General features: G+C 38.8%; 1 protein-coding gene across 3 annotated transcripts in view; it reads right to left on the reverse strand.

Moving 5' to 3' along the window:
* LOC126094496 (conserved oligomeric Golgi complex subunit 1) overlaps positions 1 to 19,498 on the reverse strand; it is a 135,392-nt gene that overhangs the window by 22,474 nt on the left and 93,420 nt on the right. For all 3 annotated transcript variants that reach the window (XM_049908904.1, XM_049908905.1, XM_049908906.1), the window contains exons 13-15: positions 12,651 to 12,807; positions 12,450 to 12,572; positions 2,971 to 3,234 (exon numbers count right to left, since the gene is read on the reverse strand). In XM_049908904.1, the coding sequence (XP_049764861.1) occupies positions 2,971 to 3,234; positions 12,450 to 12,572; positions 12,651 to 12,807 (544 nt within the window). The remainder of the gene's footprint in view (positions 1 to 2,970; positions 3,235 to 12,449; positions 12,573 to 12,650; positions 12,808 to 19,498) is intronic.

Below are 19,498 nucleotides of genomic sequence, written 5' to 3' on the forward strand. Positions count from 1 at the left end.
TGGGTTTACCTACATTACTGTATTCTGATTATCTGTATCCCAATATCCTCCTCCAAGTGTACCTTTTCCTGTATACAAAAACCTACTTGTGGACCATGTACCTGAATTATCTCAAAAAGGCATTCCTTGACATATATTAACTTCATTATTCTGTCATTTATTCCTTTCACATCCTCTTTAAGACCATTTTGGAAGACAATCCCAATTCTGTTCTTCATTCTAGTTCGTTTTTATTCCAGTATAGCTGGCATCCTCTCCTCAGCTCTTTTGTTCTTTGTCCTTTCCACCAAATGTCTCCCAATCCTATGACGACCCGTTTTCTTCTTCCCGCAAATCTGTAACTTCTTCTGTTTTCCTTGTCCAAGTATGTAGGTGCAAAGATCCAATTCTTAGCCCACTTCCAAAGCCTTGTTTGTTTTCTTATATTCATTCTTTCCGGGGCTTGTTTGTGTTTTGAAGATAAAGCAGAAATAACTGTTTAAATTAAGACGAAAAATGTGCAAAGAGAAGTGAAGACTGAATACTGGAATGAATTTTCACACAAATGAAAAAGAAACAAAAGTCAGTTGAAAATGATACCGAAATGGTTAAAAGTGAGCAAAGACAGCTTGAAGATATGGAAAAAATAGAAAATTTATTTTAAGCAGAAAGGAGACTGAGTAATACAGGAACAGGAAAACGAAAAGAAAAGAAGAAAGAGAAAAACTGCCCACCTGACTGTTAAGATCAGAAACTGTCTACAGCCAATAAATAAAGCAGAAGATATATGTATAAATAATAATAAAACCAGTGATGAATGGTAGTTACAGAAGGATAAATTACGTATTGCTGTATGATGGTTCAGGAAGACAATGCACACCCTGCTTCAGATCAGGTGGAACATGTACTGCAGTAAAGGACCCAAACTCCTCATATCAGTTTCTGGAACTGATCAGTTAGTACAGTATCTTCAACTGGAAAAAGGAAGACCGGACAGAATGGTTTTTCTCAATGGCTGACAGTAAAGTAGTATCAAGGAAATGTCGCCAGTTACTGGGGAAGAATGTTTATTGCATTCGGACAGTTCAGTAGGGAAACTGTTTCCCAAAGAATTCAACCTTACAGAGTCATCCTTAAAAATACCCATATTTCAAAGGCCAAGGAAAAAAAACTACAGTATATATGATAATGAAATTGTACCATGTGCTACAGCATATCAAAGAATTTATATGCCCACATCATATGTTCCAACTGATGTTGTCAGTTGCAGCATGATTGCATGAAGTGAAAGTGGCTACTCAGTAGAGCATGCAAGCAGTATTGTGGTTTGCACAAACAAAATCGACTATTACTATGCAAAGAAATCACTGCAGGTTCTATGAATGTGAAAAATTAAAGAATTGCATCACAAGTTTTTGGCAGCTTTAAGTGTTCTGAAACATTTTGGTCAGTGCACGTCACAGTATTTTCGAAGAGACAGTGGAAGACATCATCCATGCATTTCTCAGAAGCCCACATAATTCAAGTCAGCAAGCATCTAGGCAACTTAATGTACCCTAAGCAACACTGCATTGTGCAGTACACCAGCATCTTCATTTGTAAGTTTACAAAGTGCAAATTCTGTAATATCTGATGCTGTACGACAAAGCATGCTGACAGCAATGTGCTACAGATGTGCTGCTGTGTACTGACATGAATGCCAGCTTCCTGAAAAAAATGCTTATTCTCAGATGAGGCACCCTTCCATCACAAATCAGGAATGGTTAATCAGTGTAATGTTCAGATTTGGGGTTCGTAACATCTGCACACTATCATTGAACATGTTTGTGGTAGCCATAAACTGAACGTCTGGTATGAGCTAATGCACGAAAGGACTGTCCAACCATTCTTCTTGGCAGAAAATACAGTGAATGCATGTGTATCTGGGCATGTTGGAGCAGTCTGTATACCCTCAGATACAAGACTTGCAACACATCATCACCTTTAAACATTGTGCTTCACCACATTGGTTGAAGGCTGTCAATGAAATTTCCCTATCGCTGGATTAGATGCAGGGGATCCATCAGCTGGCCACCACTTTCCCCCAACATTACCCCACTGCAATTCATTTTCTGAGGATTTATGAAGGACTGCGTGTACGCTATCATAGTGAACAATATTCCTATGTAAAGACTATTTATCAATGATGTGACTGCAACAGTGACAGAGGAAATGTTATGAAGAACAAGGCAGGAAATTGCATACAGCAGATGCAGCTCTCAGTATCGAAGCTGTGTTTGGAACAATTTAACTGAGATACAATCTTGAGCATTGAGTTGTACTCATCAATAAGATCTAGATTCGTCATCATATTCTGAAAATGAAGCACAAATCAAAATAATGGGTTACTACATGTGAATCTGCTCCGAAGAAGGCAAATATGGTTCTATCGACTGGAAAAGTTACGACAATGATTTTTTGGAACATCGTAAATATAGACTTTTAAAAAGTAGAAAAATTATCACTTCACGTTACTACAATGGAATATAGGTTAGCTTTGACAAGAAATTGAAGGAAACGGTCCCATTTGACAAAGAAGAACGTGAAGGTACACCCCAACAATGCACTAGCACATTAATCTGGAACTATCTGTGCAAAACTAGATAAATTGCTGTCCTAACCTCCATATTCCCCTGTCACAGGTCCATGAGATTTATTCCCATTGCCCCACACAAAGACTTAGCTCACAGGCTCTCTCTCTCTCTCTCTCTCTCTCTCTCTCTCTCTCTCTCTCCCCCCCCCCAAAAAAAAGGGGACTATGCTGGAAAAAAAATTATTTTCTTTGGGGGGTGGGGGGGGTGGGTGGGGGGAGGTGTGTGTATTCCTAACATGGGTACCAACTGAACTGCCCTCATATAACCTTGGATCTTTGGCACATAAGTTTTAATGGATTACATTAAATACAAAAATTCAGCCTACTGAGCAATAGCTGATGAAGGGCTCCATTCTCACCTGAGACTTGTCAACCTGCTGGACAGTGGCAGCACCAGCAGCAATGACTGGTGCAGCTCCAGTTGCGCTGAGGCGTGACCCAGATGCTGGGCCCGTGACTGGCAGCAGAGGGAACCACTGGGCTGTGGGGCCCAGGGGAAGCACACTTGGATCATCTATGCCACCAGTCTGTCCGGATGCAGAGCTGCCACTACTTCCCTGACCTCTGACCGGTGCCGTGTGGCATAACTTCTCAGGCCAAGCCACGAGAATTCCCAGTAGGCCCTTGATGTAAGGTAACATCAATTATTATTCTCTGTGGCACCAAATATTACACAACAAATTTTTAGGGTACTATCACAGCTATAAATAATAACTATAACTATAAAAAATGTTGTGCAATGGTTATTCGGAATGTGAGATCCAATTTCTTACAAAACAAAAACCATCACAGATTTTTTAAAAAAACTGTTTTCATTTAATTCCTTACATGTTTCTCTATTTTTCTATATTTGTTCTATATTTGTTTAAAAATTTTGTCATAATGTTCTACAAGCTTTTGTATCCCTAATTCACAGATGCCTGCTGCCTTTGACGATGTCCGGTTTTTAACTGTGTCCTTAACTGCTTCTTTCACTTCATTACCTATCACAAAATGCTTGCTGCCAAGAAACTCCTTTAGGTAGTTAAAGAAGCGAAAATCTCTCGGTGTCAAGTATGAACTGTACGATAGGTGAACAATCTGCTCCGATGCAAAAGATCTGATCAGATTTTGGGTGTGAATGGCAGAATGGAGTCTGGTGCTATCATGCAGCAACAAAACTCTAGATGTCAGGAGGCCATGTTGCTTATTCTGTATGGTACGTTGAAGTTTCTTCAGGGTAGCACAGTAAGCAGCTGAATTTATTGCTATTCCTTGCTGCATAAATTCGACCTGCTTAGCCTTGACTTTGACTGGTGGTGACATGTGACACCATTCCACTGACTGATGTGTAGAGTGTAGGGTCATGTGAGAAACCTTTGCCTTGTACCCTGTGACAATGTTCTCTAAAAAGTAATCCTTATGATACTGGTCCAAAAATTCAAGAGCATAAGTAATTCTTTCCACTTTGTATTTCTCAGTAAGCAGCTTGGGAAACCAACAACTGCACAATTTGCAAAACTGGAACTTTTCATAGACAATTTTGTGCACTGTAGTTCTACCCACATCCAGAAATTCGAGCACTTAAGTTGAAATTTGTGGATTGCTGTACTTCACAAATCTTTTTGTACATGGCTTTGGTCAAATATTCTGAGATCACTGATGACTGGCCCGATCACAGTTCATCATGGATATTTTCCCATCTGTCCTTGAAAGCTCTCTCCCACTTAAGCACTTGGCTGTCACTCATCGCATTGGGGCCACACACCTCACTTATCTGTCGATGAATTTCCATTGCTGCAACATCCCTTGCTGTCAAAAACCGAATCACTGACTGTATTTCACAGTCAGTGTGCTGGTCAATTGTTTTGACATTTTGGTCTGACACTGCAACAATACCAATGCTAATGGTGGTGTTTGATGAGCAAAGTATGCTGGGAGTTGGTGCACACACGATTCAATGTTCGCACAATATTCGATTAGCTATGGTGATTCAGACCTTACTTTCCAAATAACCCTCATGTATTATATGTCTTACAGAAAACCTGTTGTGAATTAGGACAGATTGCAAATCATTGAGACAGAGCACAAACTCAAAATGGAAAAGAATACTGGCTATAACTATATATGACGGTAGTATCTGTTCCCGAAAGAACAGTTACCGTCAATGACCATGCAGCTTTGCTAGAAATGAAATGATAATTAAATGGACACCCTAGCTGCAAGCAGGCGTTGATATACTTCATTGGGGACATGTTGAAAATGTGTGCCCCGACCGGGACTCGAACCCGGGATCTCCTGCTATGTTCTTTTCAAAGTTCAAAGTAACCATCCCATTTACCTGAAGCAGTTTAGGGAACCCTTGAAAAACCTAAATATGAATGGCAAGGTGCGGATTTAAACCACAGTCCTCAATATACAATTGAATGCCTTATCACTGAGCTACCTAGCTCAATCTGTCGGTTGATTATAGGATCTATTTTTCATCCATAGCTGAGAAGAAATAATTAATTTGGTGTCCAATGGTTTTCAATTGTCTTCATTTTTATCACTGTTCTGTCAGAAAAGTGAATCTCAAGTAAGATCTCCTCATTGCTTTGTTTCAATTATAATGAATTTTGCTTGATACAACAAGTTTCCAATTTTTTGTGGACATTGTATACTTTGTGCTTTCTCTATGATAAAGTCAAAAGATTTCTCATTACTACTTGATGCACAGACTCAATACTCGATGCCATGAAACTTTCACTATCCTTCTTTATGTTACAGGAATGCAATTAAGAATAAATTAAATACCTAACCCCACAGTTCTTCCTGTAATTTTCTTTAACTATTATTGTACAGAATAGTTACCATCAGGAGTCAAAAGGTTTAGTACTGCCAATGTACACATATCAAAGTGATGAGATTATTATATTAGTGTCTTCCTTGCTAAGGACACAAGAGTGGGGAAAGTTGACCAGCCTTTCCTTTTTAACCGTCCCTACTCTATCTTCCCGCTATCATATGGCAATCAATCACGTAAACCATTTATTCTCAAGTATTTGAAGCATTAAAAATGTCCTGCAATAATTTATGAATCTTCAGCAACTTTTTTCTATATACACAGCATCTTCCCTATTATCTTCAGGATAAATGTTTCGTAGAATTTATTGCTGCCATCTTAGATTAAATGCTTATGCCATCCATCTACTCAGCCAGTAAGTAATGAATGAGTATTTACAGTACCAAAAACCAACAATGATATAAACAAATGCTCAGTGAAGAAATAAAATAAATCATCAATTACTGAAATCCTATGTCACCCTGTCCTAACATTTGTAAAAAATACATCCAAAGTTGCAAATGACGAATTTTTGGTGTTCTTCATTGGCGCTGGCAAAAAACAAGTTCTTAAGATTCATCTGCAACAGCTTTTCATATATTTCTATAACACTTCAGTAATTCACTGAGTTGCAAACAGCCATGATGAAAAGATTGTTACACATAAGTCTTCGGCCAAAGCCTTCTTCAGATAGGTGAAATGCACACACGAGTGCTACCTCTGGCCACTCTGGCCAAATGCTAGCTATAAGTAGAAGTCTACACATTCACACACATACAGTCACACAGACACCCAAATGCACATTCCTATGAGTCCGTAACTTACTTACGTGTGTTGAGTACGGCTGGAATGGCCAGAAGTAGTGGTCATGTGTGTGTGTGTGTGTGTGTGTGTGTGTGTGTGTGTGTGTGTGTGTGTGTGTGAGATATGTGCTTCATTGTATGAATGTGTGTTTCTCTTTTCTGAAGAAAGCTTTGGACAGAAGCTTGTATGTAACAGTCTTTTCATCCAAAAGCTTGTATGTAACAGTCTTTACATTGTGCCCTTCAGCAACTCAATGTGTCATCTTTGCGGTGTGTAGCAATCTATTCTTTTCATAATATTGTTGATATTACAACCTGGACTTTCCAGTTTGACATCTCAGTAATTACTTCATAATGACTTTTTTTTTTTTTTTCAAAAACTACTAATTTGTATATTTTCAATTCCAGTGATCTGCTAAAATGTCTGCTCACCACTTCAATGCATTATTCATTAAGGTCTATGGAAGGGACATGGTTTCTTTTTATTTGTACAGCTACAACTCCATTACAGTAACTAATTCCTTAATAACATTTACAATTGTACTCCTTTTGCCATCCTCAGCAAATTTCTGTGATTGCTCCATGTACAGCTCAGCTGTTTATACCTTTCCTGCTGCACAATTGGTAAAACATGACATGTATGTGTAACAATTATGGAAATTCCTGGATGGAACAATACATAAAATATGGGAGAAGCAATCACTCACTCTCTCTCTCACACACACACACACACACACACACACACACACACACACACACCCCTGTGAAATACTTCCGTATGTTACAGTAATGAATAATAGCAATTTGAAAATAACCAGAATTTCACGAAGTACTGCCCCTCTGCCTGCTAATACATAAAGACACTTAAATTCAGTCAAAAACAATGCACAGTATGGCAAGTACCCGTGCTAATATAATGGGGTCTATCCTTGGCTGAGGTCCAAACATGCAGTTTAAGCTTTATGTCTGTGAAGAGCAGCAATACGCAGAGACTGAGTAATTTTCACCACTTTATTCCAAAATACAGTTTATAACAACAAGCATGCTATGCCAACTCGTCTTTACTGTGTCTGTCACCCTATCCCCGAACAATCGCAGACTTATATTCCAGTGTGAGTTGAGAAAGACAGACTGAGCTATCATGCAGGCAGCCTGCAATTCACCTGTGGCAGCATTCTGCATCTGGCATCCTTTTGTACTGACACAAGTAGTTGGTGAGCATTTTGAGATAGCAACAATCCATGAGTTTCTGTGAGCATGCCTCTAGCCCTTACAGTAATATCATAACCATTTACTGATAGTAAATTGTCAATTTATCTTCAGAAGTATTGAATTACAGCTGCACTTCTGTGGTAATGTGTATTCTGACACAATCCACATTCCCGCCGCTTCTTCGCCATGGCATGATCTATGCAACACAGTGTGTGCATTAAGAAATGGATTTGAAGAGTCCTTTCTAGTACCATAAAGAACCATAGGAATACATATGTAATTTGCAAGCAATGTTATCCACATGCTTTGTAAAGCCAACTGAAAAGAGATTTTGCAGAATATTATTAATCTGCCCTTTTGGTTATTCAGCTAAGGGTTGCAAGACTATCACAAAAACTGTCACTCCCTCTTAAAATCGGCAACAAGGTAATAATTCTCTTTCTGCTCCAATAGTGGTTTCTACAGTATGAACAATCAGTAGGTACAAACCAGACTCTGGAATAGAAACCCTTCATATGGCACATCAACACACAAGCAATACTGGCGATTCAATAAGGTGGTTTTTCTTTAAACTTGTATAGCACCACCATACTGTAGCACAAATAAATTTAAAAAAAAAATGTTCATATTAGTACACCTTTCATCAAATTCTGACTATAACTTATTTCATCTCCATGTTTTACTATGTGTGCTCTTTCTCAACACGTGCTCCCAGAATGAGCAACTCTGTTTACAGTTTTACCTTCAGAAGTTGTATATTCATGCACTTTCAGTGACAGAGGGCAAGAGATAAGCTCTTGAACAGCTACAAAATGTGAACCAGTATTTGCTAGCAATCTTATATTAATGACAAATTTCTCTTTGAAGATTTTATGCTGCACCATGTAAGAAAAAATAAAAAAAATAATTTATTGATCTGTTATTATAGGTTAATTGTCTTGAGCTGACTGCAATGTAATTAAAAAGAATTACATCAGACATGTTTTGCTTTTATTTACAAAGCATCTTCTGGGTATTCTGTAAATTGGATGCACATGTTTGTACATTTATTTCATGATTCTTTTAGGTTAAAAACAGCGTTTTCTTTATGAAGTTGGTCTGTAAGTTACTTATGGTGTTTCTTTACATAGTCTGCACCTTCCCCTCTTGCTAGCAGTGGTTGATGTCAACAGGCTTCATTTCACATCTGCAGTTTTTGGTATTTTGCGTTATTTCCTGTGCTGCACTATATATAAATAACTTCCTTCACTGTTTTTCTTTCATCACTGCTACGGTGTTTATCCCTATTCATTTGTTTTCGTCCACAGTGTGAGTGTTGCCAACCTATGAAACAATTGTGTGTGTGTGTGTGTGTGTGTGTGTGTGTGTGTGTGAGAGAGAGAGAGAGAGAGAGAGAGAGAGAGAGAGAGAGAGAGAGAGAGAGAGAGTTAGTGAAATTGTCTTGTACGCAGGTAGAGACGTGAGAGGGGTGGGTTCCCCCCCCTTTCCTCTCTCTGGGGTGGGGGTGGGGGGTGGGGGGAAGTAGGAATGACAGGAATGGTCTTTACAGTGATTATGGGACATACCTGGGAGGAAATGGTAATGGTAAATGGAGCCTGTGATTAGATTGGTACTTTTTATGTTATATTAAATGGTCAATCACTTTAAAGAGTGTGTGTTTTGCCAAGTTGATCTGATAATTTATGAGTTGTTCCTTTTCGTTGGGGTTTTTTGGATGTGGTAGTTTTCTTGTAAGATGAGCAGGTGTTTTTTGTTGTTGTTTATCCTTATGATTTCCATGTCTTGTGTTTCTGGTTGAATAACTGAAACAACAAACATTACAGAACAAAACCTTAAGACACACAGTACACTTCCACATGAATACATCAAAGAAACAGTTGAGCTTCTAGAGCTAATAAGAGAACAGACTTATTTTAAGTTCAATAATGAATTCTATTTATAAAGTGAAGGATTACCACCGGGATCTCCAGTGTCTGGAACCATATCAAACATATTTATGAACCATGTGGAACAGATTATATTTAACAAAACAGTGCCAAATACGTGCAGCATCCTATACTGGATTAGATATATGGATGATATCTTGTGCCTGATAGATGAACCAAACAATGAAATTGACCAGTTACACACAGACAGAAATTCTGTTCATGTTAATATACATTTTACAATAGAGAAAGAGCAAAATAGACAGTTAAATTTCTTGGACATCACCATAAAGATTCAAAACAACCACCACACATTTGCCACGTACCGGTACCGAAAACAACAACAGCTACAATTATACATGAGACATCACAACACCCCAATTCTCAAAAGCAGGCAACACTCAGGTACATGCTCCACAGACTAAGCACAGTACCATCAGACACACACAAACAAATACACAAAATACAAGGATAGAAACAACACAAAGTGTGAAACAAACAGAAAGAAAAAGATAGTACACAATGACATACAACCACAAATACACACACACAATATTTTCAAAAAACAAGGCATAAAAATAGCACACCAATCCAACAACTCAATTCAGAAATACTTCCCAAAAACAATAGGAAAAACTGATCTGTATCAGAAATCAGGAATATGCCAACTGGAATGCAATACATGTGATGGAAGATATGTACGTCAAACTAGGAGGACATTTGACACCAGATACAAAGAACATGTAAGAGCATGGAAGTATAGGACAAATCATTCAACTTTCGCAAAACACTTACACCAACACCAACTTAAAATTACAACCAGAAACATAGACATGGAAATCATACAGATAAACAACATCAAAAAATACCTCCTCACCTTACAAGAAAACTACCACATCCTAAAAACTGTAACAGAAAAGAAACAACTCATAAATGATCAGGTCAACTTGGCAAACCACACACTCTTTAAACTGATTGACACTTAATATAACATAAAAAGTACAAATCTAACCACAGGCTCCATTTACCACTACCATTTCCTCCCAGATCTGTCCCATAATCACTATCCAGGCCATCCCTGTTGTTCCCCCCCCCCCCTTCCCCCCACGGAGAGAGAGAGTAAGGGGGGAGGGGGACCCACCCCTCTCACGTCTCTACCCACATATAAGACAACAATTTCACTCTCTCTCTCTCTCTCTCTCTCTCTCTCTCTCTCTCACACACACACACACACACACACACACACACACACACACACACAAAATCGTTTCATGGGTTGGCAGCACTCACAACATGAACGAAAACAAACAAATAGGCATAAAAACTGTAGCAGTGATGAATGAAAAACAGTTAAGATAGTCAATTATAAATAGTGGAGTGCAGAAAATAACACAAAATACCAAAAACTGCAGATGTGAAATGAAGCCTGTTGACATCAACCATTGCTAGTGAGAGTGGAAGGTGCAGACTATGTACAGAAACACCGTAAGTACCGTATTTACTCGAATCTAAGCCGCACTCGAATCTAAGCTGCACCTGAAAATGAGACTCGAAATAAAAGGAAAAAAAAAATCCCGAATCTAAGCCGCACCTGAAATTTGAGACTCGAAATTCAAGGAGAGAGAAAAGTTTTAGGCCGCACCTCCAAATCGAAACAAAGTTGGTCCATTGCAATATGAGACACAATTTAGGTCGAATGAATGACGATACACCTACAGTAGTTTGGTGCGAGTTGTAAGCTTAGCAGTTAAGCTTTACCAGGTAGCCATTGCTAGGCATCAGGCACTCCGTCCGTATTTATACGGGTACCCTTCCTTTTTCACGTGCTTTGTCTGGTTTGAATCGATTGCTTATTTTGCTTTGATCTGGTAAGTGCCGTTTTCTTTGTTATACGTGTTTACGTCACTCTAAGCTGAAAATGCATTACTGTACTGTGTCATGCATTGTTGCATGTTCTGAACGAGAGTTAGGCGAAAATTTTTCTCCGTTTGAAAATCTTTGCGGCCGCTTCTTTAGTACATCAAATTCTGCACAGAAATTAGAGTCATCTTAGATTTAAAAATCTAGTCAGTTGCCGTGCTTCATTTCTGACTGTATCACTATTAGGCATAAGAATAATACGAATATAAACATGACACGATACGTATATTCTTCCGCGTTTGCTGTTGTCTCACTCTAGTTTCGTAGTTTATTAGGCAGACAGGATTTAAATGAGATAGCAACAAACACGAAAGAATACATGGCAAAATGTTTATATTTGTGTTATTCTTATGGTGAACAGAATACTGTATGTGATTCACATTTCATCCCCTATTAGCAACCATCTCTTCTCACAGGTAGGAAAAAATTCAAAACGTAGAGTTGGCCATATTGACAAACATCCCTAACAGTCTTGCCAGTCAGATTTTCGTAGTACATTGAAATTCTGCTACATTTGAACATTTGAAGATGAACAATACGGAATTGGTATTTACTTCGTTGGATAATGTATGAAAATGCAGTGGTCGAAACTCGGGGCAGAGAAAAGAAGCTCGTCTTCCACCTTTTTTTTTTTACTGACGCAGAGGGTTTTGGCGCCAGTATTTATCTTTGTGCCTACAAAGCATGCCTGTGTAGCGCTACATATAGTCGATGGCAGAAGTTAATTGTGGCGGCACCTACCAACATTTTTCAGAACCTCCGCTTGCTTTGCCCTCAATTCTAAGCCGCAGGCGGTTTTTTGGATTACAAAAACCGGAAAAAAAGTGCGGCTTAGATTCGGGTAAATAAGGTAGCTTACTGACCAACTTCATAAATAAAATGCTGTTTTCAACCTAAAAGAATAAAAAAATAAATTTACAAACATGTGTATCCAATTTACAGAATATCACAGAAGGTGCTTTGTAAATAAAAGCGAAACACTTCTGGTGTAATTCTTTTTAATTACAATGCAATCAGTTCAAGACAGATAACCTATAATAACAGCTGCTGCGGAAGATAGCCATACAAATAAATGTATTATTTTATTGACTTCATAATTTTTCTCAATATCTGTGCAAAACAATAGAAAAAAAATTAAAAATGTATCAAATAAGTGCTTTCTGTAGACATCTTACCTGTGTTCTCTGAACACTTCTTTTAATGTTGTTTTGAACATAAGGAGAGAACACATCTAAATCAAATGGATCAACTTCACTTTCCAATTTTTCACACAATTCTTGCGAACACCCCATTAACACCTGTGGAAGTACGGAAAATTAGTGCTGACAGTGTAGTTAGTTACATTATCACAAATCTTCATAAATATTATGCAATACCTTGTTGTCTCTGGGAACTAGTAGGAGTGTCAGGTATTTAACATCAAGTAAAAATTGCAACGATTGTGCCTGACTCAGTGGTTTTGTATTCATAGTGGTTTTATAGAAGTCGAAAATAAGTCCAATTATACATTCAACCAAGTCTTGATGAATCTTCCTGGAAAGAAACTTAATAAGAATACAATAATACTGAAAATGGAAGATGTCTTCAACCAACTGTTTAACATAAAAACTAATTTTATTTATAATTTTAACAGAATGACACAATAATGCTCTTTGGAACATGAGATACATACTACAAAGATAACTGTATCACAGAAATCTACACTGAGATTGTTATTTCCTTTTCTGCAATGCAACAGGAAAAATAATTGACTGCAACAGTCTCCTTTGAACAATGTTAACCTAATAGTTTTTTGACACCTACAGAATGAATAACAACACAGATTTGGCTGGGAGAGCTCTCTGCTGAACAACGAAGTATCAGTTTAACAATGTAGGAAGGATAGGCTGCTACTTACCGTAACAATGACATGTTGAGTTTCAGATAGGCACAATTAAAAGCCACTGTGTAAGTGTAAAGCTTTCGGCCATGGCCTTCATAAGAAAAAGAATCACACACACACACACACACACACACACGCACTCTCACAAGCAAGAACATATATGCGCACACAACCACCAACACCGGCAGCTCTGGCAGTTGTGTGTGCTTGAAGTGTGCTCGATTGTCTGAATGAATGGTGTGTGTTTTTCTTTCCTTCTCTAACAAAGGCTGTGGCCAAAAGCTTATGTGTAAGTGCCTTTTAATTTTGTATGTCTGCAATTTAAAGTAAGTAGCAATCTATCTTTTCCTACAATGTTCATATTCTGATCTGGAATTTCCATTATTTGAAAGAATCAATTTATTTGAGATGCAAGCATTAGACAGCTGCTGTTATACATTTATTAAAATATAAACCTTTGATTTACAGCTCGAGTTCAAAAACATTAAAGCTAAAGGTATGTAACGGAAAACATCAAATAAACAAGCTGCAACTTCTCTGCTACAAGTAACCAAGACAGATTACAAGCACAGGGCATCTACTTTACACAAGCCAAACTTATTCCGTATTTCTGTGGAGGTCTAAAATGATAATGGTGTACACCAGCATGGCTTTCAGTAGGAAAATAAGTACCAAACTGTTCCAAGCAAATTTACAATCAGCAAATGACAGCACTCTTCTATCATGTCTCTCACTATCTTCCCTGCTTGCCCCATTCAACTTAAACCAAAACTCCATCTGAACTGACCATGAAGGCCCAACAGTACCAACAGGCCGCAGTGTCATCCTTAGCCCACAGGCATCATTGGATGCGGATATGGAGCAGCATGTGGTCAGCACACTGCTCTCCCGGCCATATGTCAGTTTACAAGACCAGAGCCGATACTTCTCAATCAAGTAACTCCAAAGTTTGCCTCACAAGGGCTGAGTGCATCCCACCTGCCAACAGCGCTCGGCAGACCAGATGGTCACCCGTCCAAGTGCTAGCCCAGCACGACAGCACTTAACTTCGGTGACCTGACAGAAACCTACGTTACCACTGCAGCAAGGCTGTTGGCCCTATTCAACTTACTTGACCTAGTTTCCACAAACTTTCCTCTCTGTCTATTCCCTTCAGCCTGAGCAATCACTCATAAACAGTCTATACAGGTATATATGTGCTGTGTGATATCTCACATGTGCTCTATGTGTGTGTGTGTGTGTGTGTGTGTGTGTGTGTGTGTGTGTGTGTGTGTGGGCGCGCGCGCGCGCGTGTGCGTGTGATAAAGCAGTACTGGACTGTCCATATATTTTTTGGACAATATATTCCTTATGTTAAACCAACAGCTAACTGACTCAATAAAAATAGTCAAGTGCCAACTGGCAACAAATCAATTTATTATAGATGAATGTTGTTTCACCTTTTGGACTACAGGAGACAGAATTTTTACACAGCTAGGACCATTTCAGATAGATGCTCACTTAGAACTGAAGGGATGAAGAGAAGCTTAACTCAAGAGATGCAATAATTCTGTAAACTGCACCAATGCATTCTCTGGCATCCATTTATGTACTTCCAAAGTTGCATTACTGTAGCACTGACAACTGTGCTATGCTGACCATTTATTACAAGTAAGATCGCTGACTCTCCAAACCATGTTGGTTAAAAACATGTGCCATGCTGGTTTAAAGTACAGCAGTTCTTATGAATATCACATGCATTTACTGTTAGGCAGGAGTGTTCACCAAAAGTGTCCAGTAAAGTGAGTGTTGCACAACCCGATCGATCAGATTTTTCCAATATTTTAGTGAAAGAAATCAATATATCAATGCATATGTATGATCCCCATAAGCACTTAAAGGCAAAGATAATGTGTGAAAACAAAGGCATCACAATTTTTTTAAAGAAATATGGAAACGAGAGGGTAGAAAGGAAGGAGAGTGAAAGGAAGGCCATTTGGTCAGTGAAGGAAGATAAGGACCTTTTAGTTCTTCCCGCCGATAAAGGTAGTGCCACTGTTCTTTTGTCTCGTGAAGTTTATTTGTCTAAAATGGCCTGTTTATTGGATGATTCTGCTTACCGTAAACTTCGGAGGGACCCTACAGACCAGATAAAGTGGAAGACCATTTCACTTATTAAGAAGAGCTCCCTGAAAAAGGAGACTATCAAAAAACTTCATCCAGGGGTGGCAGTACCACCAAGGTTGTATGGTTTACTGAAGGTGCATCAACCTGGAACTCCTCTCTGTCCTATCGTTAGTAATGTGGGCACTTCTACTTATAATTTAGCTAAATATCTTTCTCTCATCCTCAGCCCTTATGATGGAAAATGTGAACATCATTTATCCAACTTGACTGATTTTATTGAACGGTTAAAGTCTTTATGCATTGGAACATCTGACCTTATGGTTGGTTTCGGTGTGGTTTCTCTTTTCACCCAGGTACCTTTGGAAGAGTCGTCGTCGTTAATTGGTCAACTTTTGGATGATAAAACTACTGAGCTGTGTCGCCATGAGTTGACATCAACACATTTTTTATTTAATGATGTATTTTTTGAACAAACTGACGGTGTGGCTATGGGGAGTCCTCTTTCCCCTATTGTCACCAATCTTTTTATGGAAGATTTTGAAGATATACTCAGGACTACTACTCTTCAACCTATGTGTTTTTGGATATACGTGGATGATATCACACTCAGGACTACTACTCTTCAATCTATGTGGTTTTGGAGATATGTGGATGATATTTCCATTGTTTGGCCACATGGAATGGAAGTTCTTAATCAGTTTTTAGATCATTTTAACTATCTTCATCCGTGCATCAAATTTTGAAATGGAAATTGAAAAACATGGTAAATTACATTTTTTTGGATGTTCTAGTATACAAAAAAGGAAATGGTACCTTGGGACATGGCATATACTATAAACCCACACACACGGACTGCTATCTTCATTCTACGAGCTGTCATCCACCACATCAGCAGATGGGAGTTCTATGTACATTGCCATTTCTGATTCCAAAAATTTGCAGAGGAACTGGATCATCTTAAGGATGTCTTCAAGCTCAACGGATATACTGATCATGAAATTAATCGTGCTTTTCAGTTTGGACCATCAAGTGAACCAACACCGGATACTAGTAAATCAGTTGGTTTTCTATCCTTTGCTGGAAGTATTTTTTCAAAAATTTCTAGAATTCTCAAGAAATATGATATTAAAAGTGTTCTTTTGCCTTTGGCCAAGACTAGGGCCCAGTTTGGATCTGTTAAAGATGAAATGGGAATGAGAAAGCATGGAGTTCATAAAATTCCCTGTCATTGTGGAAAGGCTTATATTGGACAGACTATTCACACTGTTCCTTACAGATGTGTGGAACATCAGCGTCACATATGTTTGCTCCAGCCTGGAAAATCTGCCATCGCCGAACATTGTCTCATTAAAGGGCATAACATGTCATTTAAAGAGATGCGAATTATTGCTCCAGCTTCTCGTTACTGGGATTGCGTGCTCAAGGAATCTGTCGAAATATGATTATCTGATGACATTATTAAGGTGAGAGAGAGAGAGAGAGAGAGAGAGAGAGAGAGAGAGAGAGAGAGAGAGAAAGGTTTTCCTTTAAGCAAGACAAGGGCCCCTATTTTATCTGATTTAAAACAACAACGGTCTAGTTTCTGACCCGCTACATCTTAATTTGTAATTTATCACTTTCACCAGTTTCTACTGCCAGCGGTGGTGCAATTCTTCTCTTCGCAGGGGGCAGCTCTTCCACTTTTCGTGCAGGCGCAGTGGCCTGGACCCAGGGTATAAAGGAGTCACAGTTTCTCATGTTCATTCAGTTCCGGTGTGATTGAGTACTCAGCAATCGCACCTGAAGATGGCGGGTAGATGGATCGCTGAAATAACGTGTAGTGAAGACGATCATATCTGGTAGCATAGCCATGAAGAGTGCAAACAAGAAGGCAGAAAGTTCTCCCTTCCTACTAATCAAAGGGAAACTTTTATTTTTAGGTTGATCCACTGCCTGAAGGCCAGTGTGTTACGTAATGCCAAAAGCGAAAGGGCTGAAGTTTTCAATTTGAAATAAGACACGCTGATATATTTTCCAGATAGTATTATTGCAGGATGTGTCGGACTTACAAACCTGTTTTCTACAACAATTCTTAGTTGCTGAAAGATGTCAAGGCATCAACCATAATGCTGTGTAGAGTCCCAGCCCGTTAAATTTTTAACAACAAATTAACGTGTATGGTTATGCAGCAACGTCAATATGCACAACTTATTCATTCTAAACAGAGTAACTATTGGTCAAAATTCCATTCATAAAACTAATTTACAACTTGTGAATTATAACAATAAAGTCAATATATGGAAAGAAAAATTCCCAAATACAGATTAATAGCATACCTCAAATATAAAAAAAAAAAAAAAAAAACTGCCCACAACTTCCACATTTAAAAAAATGCTGTAACTGATTTTCACAGAGCAGTCAAGGAAAGAAGGAAGGAAGAAAGATTAGGGTTTCAAGTCTTGCCAAAAATGGGGTCATTAGAGACAGAGCACACACTCAGAATGTTTCAAGGATGGAGAAGGAAATCAGCCACAGCCTGTCAAAGGAACCATCCCAGCATTTTTCTGTGGCAATTTTGGAAAATCACACCTAAGTCAGGATGGTCAGACGCAGATTTAAACCGTCATCCTCCTGAATGTGAGTCCAGTTGGCTAACCACCAGAGCAGTAAAGTTTTCTATGTAGTTTATTTATGGACCAGCATCTATTTTTGTCACAAATCACTTTTACAAAAATGATTAAGGCCCTACTGCACTGGGATGCCATGGCAGGTCTGCTGGCAGAGATGCCAGACAGAAGCACGGGATGTAAAGGAGCCTCCCACACCTGTGACAGCTATGCCGGCAGAGCGGTTGCCGCGAGCTTCTGCCGGCACACCTGCCAGCCTCGCGATGCTGCCAGGAGAACACACAGCAGGACTCCAGCAGAGCTGCTGAGTGCTACCTACCACTCACCCGTACCTAGTTCTATCCGACCACGTGAGGGCTATGGATAGTTCAAACCCCAAATCTTTTATCTGCGAGATTCAGATGAGATCAGCAACTTGGGACACTCCATCTCAGAACTATTCAAATTGCAAACTGGAAAAAAAGTTGAGAATTATGAGGGTCATAAATGAAGCTCAGTTTGAAGAATAAGCCTCTTCACGTTACAGTCACATTCAAACTACTTACAATAATGCACTTTTTGGACTCTGGCTGTATGGAGATAGTGGAAATTATTGATCCTCAGCTTCCTCGTAGCCTGTTTCTGAAGCTCCACTCCAACTACAAGAGCTTTACACCACAGACAAAGCACATTTGCTATAAGGGCTATGTTAGTTTTCCTCAAAACCAACTACTTCTACACCGAAATAGCACAGATACATCTTCTGCTGCAGCAAGTGATGCTAATTTAAGAAAAATAATATGTAAACAAAGGAGACAGGTTTCTGACTTTTCTAAAACATTTGTAAATTTACTTTCAGTTTATAACAATGTACTTTTCGAATAAAAACTGAAAGCACGTCTATGCGTACTTTACAGTTACAACTTAAATTGTAACTACACTGAAGACAACAAACCATTAGCTACCGAGTATACAGGTCACAAAAATCTTTTCGTCTAATAAGATTACTTTCCTTAAAACAGTTAGCTTTTTCTTCAGTACACTCTCATGAGACCTCCACTACCATGCCAAACAAACAGAATTACATTTTCAGGATAATGGAAAATTTAGCACTGTAATTTCTTACATTATTACAAAGCGTGTCAAATAATCTGTTAATGTCACGATTAGCAGTGATGGGATGTGCTCAGAACATGTTTCTCTGCATTCTGCTTTTATTTCAAACTTGCACATAAAGCTTGTAGCTCTTCTCCTGAGCGGAGACTGAAGGCTTTCCTCTGGCATCTCTGTTGGCATCTTGTACTGCCAGACCTGAGCACTGCCAGCAGAGTGGCCAAGAGAACCGTGTCATCCCAGTGTGGCAGGGCCCTTTGATGCACAAATTTAAAAGGTTATCATGCTAGCCTTAGTGCTTTGAAATTGAGTGCTAAAAAAAAGTGATGATTGGTGAAGTTCTTCACTGGGACATTTGCTTTTCCAAAAACTGCAGTCCCCCCCCCCCCCCCCCCCCCCCACAATGGCCTTTGTTTCCTTCTTTTGACTGTATTTAAGGTTTCAGCAAATTATCATTCTACTGAGAATGAGAGCATTTTCCTGCCGGCGAATCAAATGCATTTCTGATTGAAGGAATATCTCAACATACTTTTCTCTT

This window comes from Schistocerca cancellata, chromosome 8 (genome assembly GCF_023864275.1).
Source record: "Schistocerca cancellata isolate TAMUIC-IGC-003103 chromosome 8, iqSchCanc2.1, whole genome shotgun sequence".
Classification (NCBI taxonomy): Eukaryota; Metazoa; Arthropoda; class Insecta; order Orthoptera; family Acrididae; genus Schistocerca; species Schistocerca cancellata.